The 2,274-nt window shown below is 38.4% G+C and overlaps 1 protein-coding gene across 1 annotated transcript; it reads right to left on the bottom strand.

The window, feature by feature from the left end:
- On the bottom strand, positions 1–2,274 carry rpl19 (ribosomal protein L19). The gene is made up of 6 exons (XM_039687750.2): positions 2,148–2,274; positions 1,317–1,423; positions 1,113–1,235; positions 717–837; positions 390–500; positions 1–195 (listed from the first exon to the last, which is right to left on the bottom strand). The coding sequence occupies exons 1-6, from the start codon at positions 2,150–2,152 to the stop codon at positions 72–74; spliced, it is 591 nt and encodes a 196-aa protein (XP_039543684.1). The 5' UTR covers positions 2,153–2,274; the 3' UTR covers positions 1–71.

Genomic DNA, 2,274 nt, shown 5'->3' with positions numbered 1-2,274 from the left:
AAGACTTGTAACAAACTGTGTATTTATTTTAATCACAGTTGAAAAACATTTGGAGAGAAGTAATAAGAAACTTATTTCTTGGATTCGTCCTCTTTGGAAAGAGTTTTCATGATCTCCTCTTTCTTAGCCTGCAGTCTCTCTTCACGGCGCTTGCGTGCCTCCCGAGTCTTTGAGCGACGAGCCTCCGCCTGATCACTGCAGGGTGAAAGAAGACACAGATTAGCACTGTTCTTTACAGGAGATTAAGACCATGTTTTATATTTAAAACTGCCATGGAATATTTTCAGGTATTTTCATCTCAATTCAGAATAAGAATTCTCTGATAGTTCACAGCAGCTGAGAGGTTTAGTGATGCTGAGCACACTGGTTATTGTGGTTAGCACACTTACGACAAGAGCTTCTTGCGGGCCTTGTCTGCTTTGAGCTTGTGTATGTGCTCCATCAAGATGCGTTTGTTCTTGAACACGTTACCCTTTGCCCTCAGATACAAACTGTGGTACCTGAATGAGAGACACAGAAACATTAAACGTTCCTTTATGCATCCAAAATTCAGACTGTACATTCTCCAAACTTTTAAGGAGAATGGATCTTGCCAAATCTGTAATATTCACAATAGCAGTCCTAAAATGCTGCTATATGGTTGAGCGTCATTCCATTAAAAACTTCTGGGTAAAATGCAAGCAATTAAACTGAATCTCTCTTTAACACAGACTCACATGTGCCTGTCGATCTTCTTAGCCTCTCTGTAACGTCTCAAAAGGCGTCGCAGAATACGCATCCGTCTCATCCAGCACAGCTTCTCTGGCATACGTGCATTTGCTGTACCCTTTCTCTTACCTGCATGCAAACATAACCAATCACAACACACCCAGAAAAGAGCTCAACTACAACTGCCTACTTTTAGTGCCCTGGATTACAGAATTATTTCACTAAATTAGCCATAGAACACATTGTGTCAACTGAAAATTGCAAAAAGATTTAATTGGAAGCCCCACAAGACAAATTGGCATGTGAAAATTGCTGTGATTCCTGTTGCCATGATAACAGCAACTTCTTTGAATTCAGTCTAAATGGTGCAAATTATAACCAAATTTCATTGAAGTGGTACACACCAACACCCATGTGACGGCCCTTCCGCCTTGCCAGTGTATTCTTGCGGCATCTGGCACGAGAGTGCACCGTTACAGGCTTCTTGATGATCAAACCATCCTTCACCAACTTACGAATCTGCTGCCCTAAGTAAAGTTAGAAAGGCAGATGATTAATTCATTGCACCAATGCAGAGAAAAGTATTCAGGGAGATCTGAAATGCTTACGGGAATTGGCGTTTGCAATTTCATTGGTTTCATTTGGGTCCAGCCACACCTTCTTCTTGCCACAGCGCAAAACGCTGGACGCCAACCTCTTCTGAAGCCGAAGCATGCTGGAGGAAAAAAAAAAGACAGTTTTAGATCAATCCTATACATTCTTGACATTTAGTACAAAGCTACACAATTTCATTAACTTAATTGGATAATTTAAATTAATATTCAGCCATGGTCTACAGCAAAATATGCTGCCTAACAAGGTGTCTTGCAGTTTTAGATTCACAAAAGTACTTAACTGTAATTCCTTCTTTTTTAAATAATAAATATAATAAATATTATATTATATATAGTAAAATATAAAAATATGAGGACATATTAGCGTTTATTTCTAACTGCCCTAGCTTTTAGGACAAGAAAACGTCAGAGTAACCCTAATCTTTATATGGCGCATCATGTCTGAACATGTTTGATAAGCAGGCCGCATTCACCTCGTAGACTTGTTATCACCGGAAAAAAATAATAAAATAAAAAAAGAAGTTTAACAAAAATAAAAAGCACACACAATGATAGCCTACGTTTTATTGCGTACAATGAATTTAAATAAATATAACGTGTAAAGTCACAACAGCTTATAAACGTTCCGACAACACGTTTGCCCGTCTGAAGACATAACATGGCGACTCACGTTACACCAATATAGCAACATTACATCGTACATCGTCTAATTATCTGTATTAAAAAGAGCACAGAGTGTATATCTGACAATATGCACATAAAACAAACGAATTAGATAAATAAATGAGAACAATAAAACAGAGTAAATCGCAAATTAAACCGTACCTCATGGCTGCTAGTCAGCGGAAGTCGAAAGCCACTGACAATGAGGAAGATTCTTCTTCTTCTACTGTGGGTTTTAATGGCCGCTTGCATCCAATTTGTTGCATTACTGCCACCTACTGTACTAAAT

The sequence above is a fragment of the Pimephales promelas genome, chromosome 3 (assembly GCF_988280905.1).
Source record: "Pimephales promelas chromosome 3, fPimPro1.hap1.1, whole genome shotgun sequence".
NCBI classification, from domain to species: domain Eukaryota; kingdom Metazoa; phylum Chordata; class Actinopteri; order Cypriniformes; family Leuciscidae; genus Pimephales; species Pimephales promelas.
The sequence above is the reverse complement of the archived record's forward strand: the minus strand, read 5'-3'. Positions and strand labels throughout refer to the sequence as shown.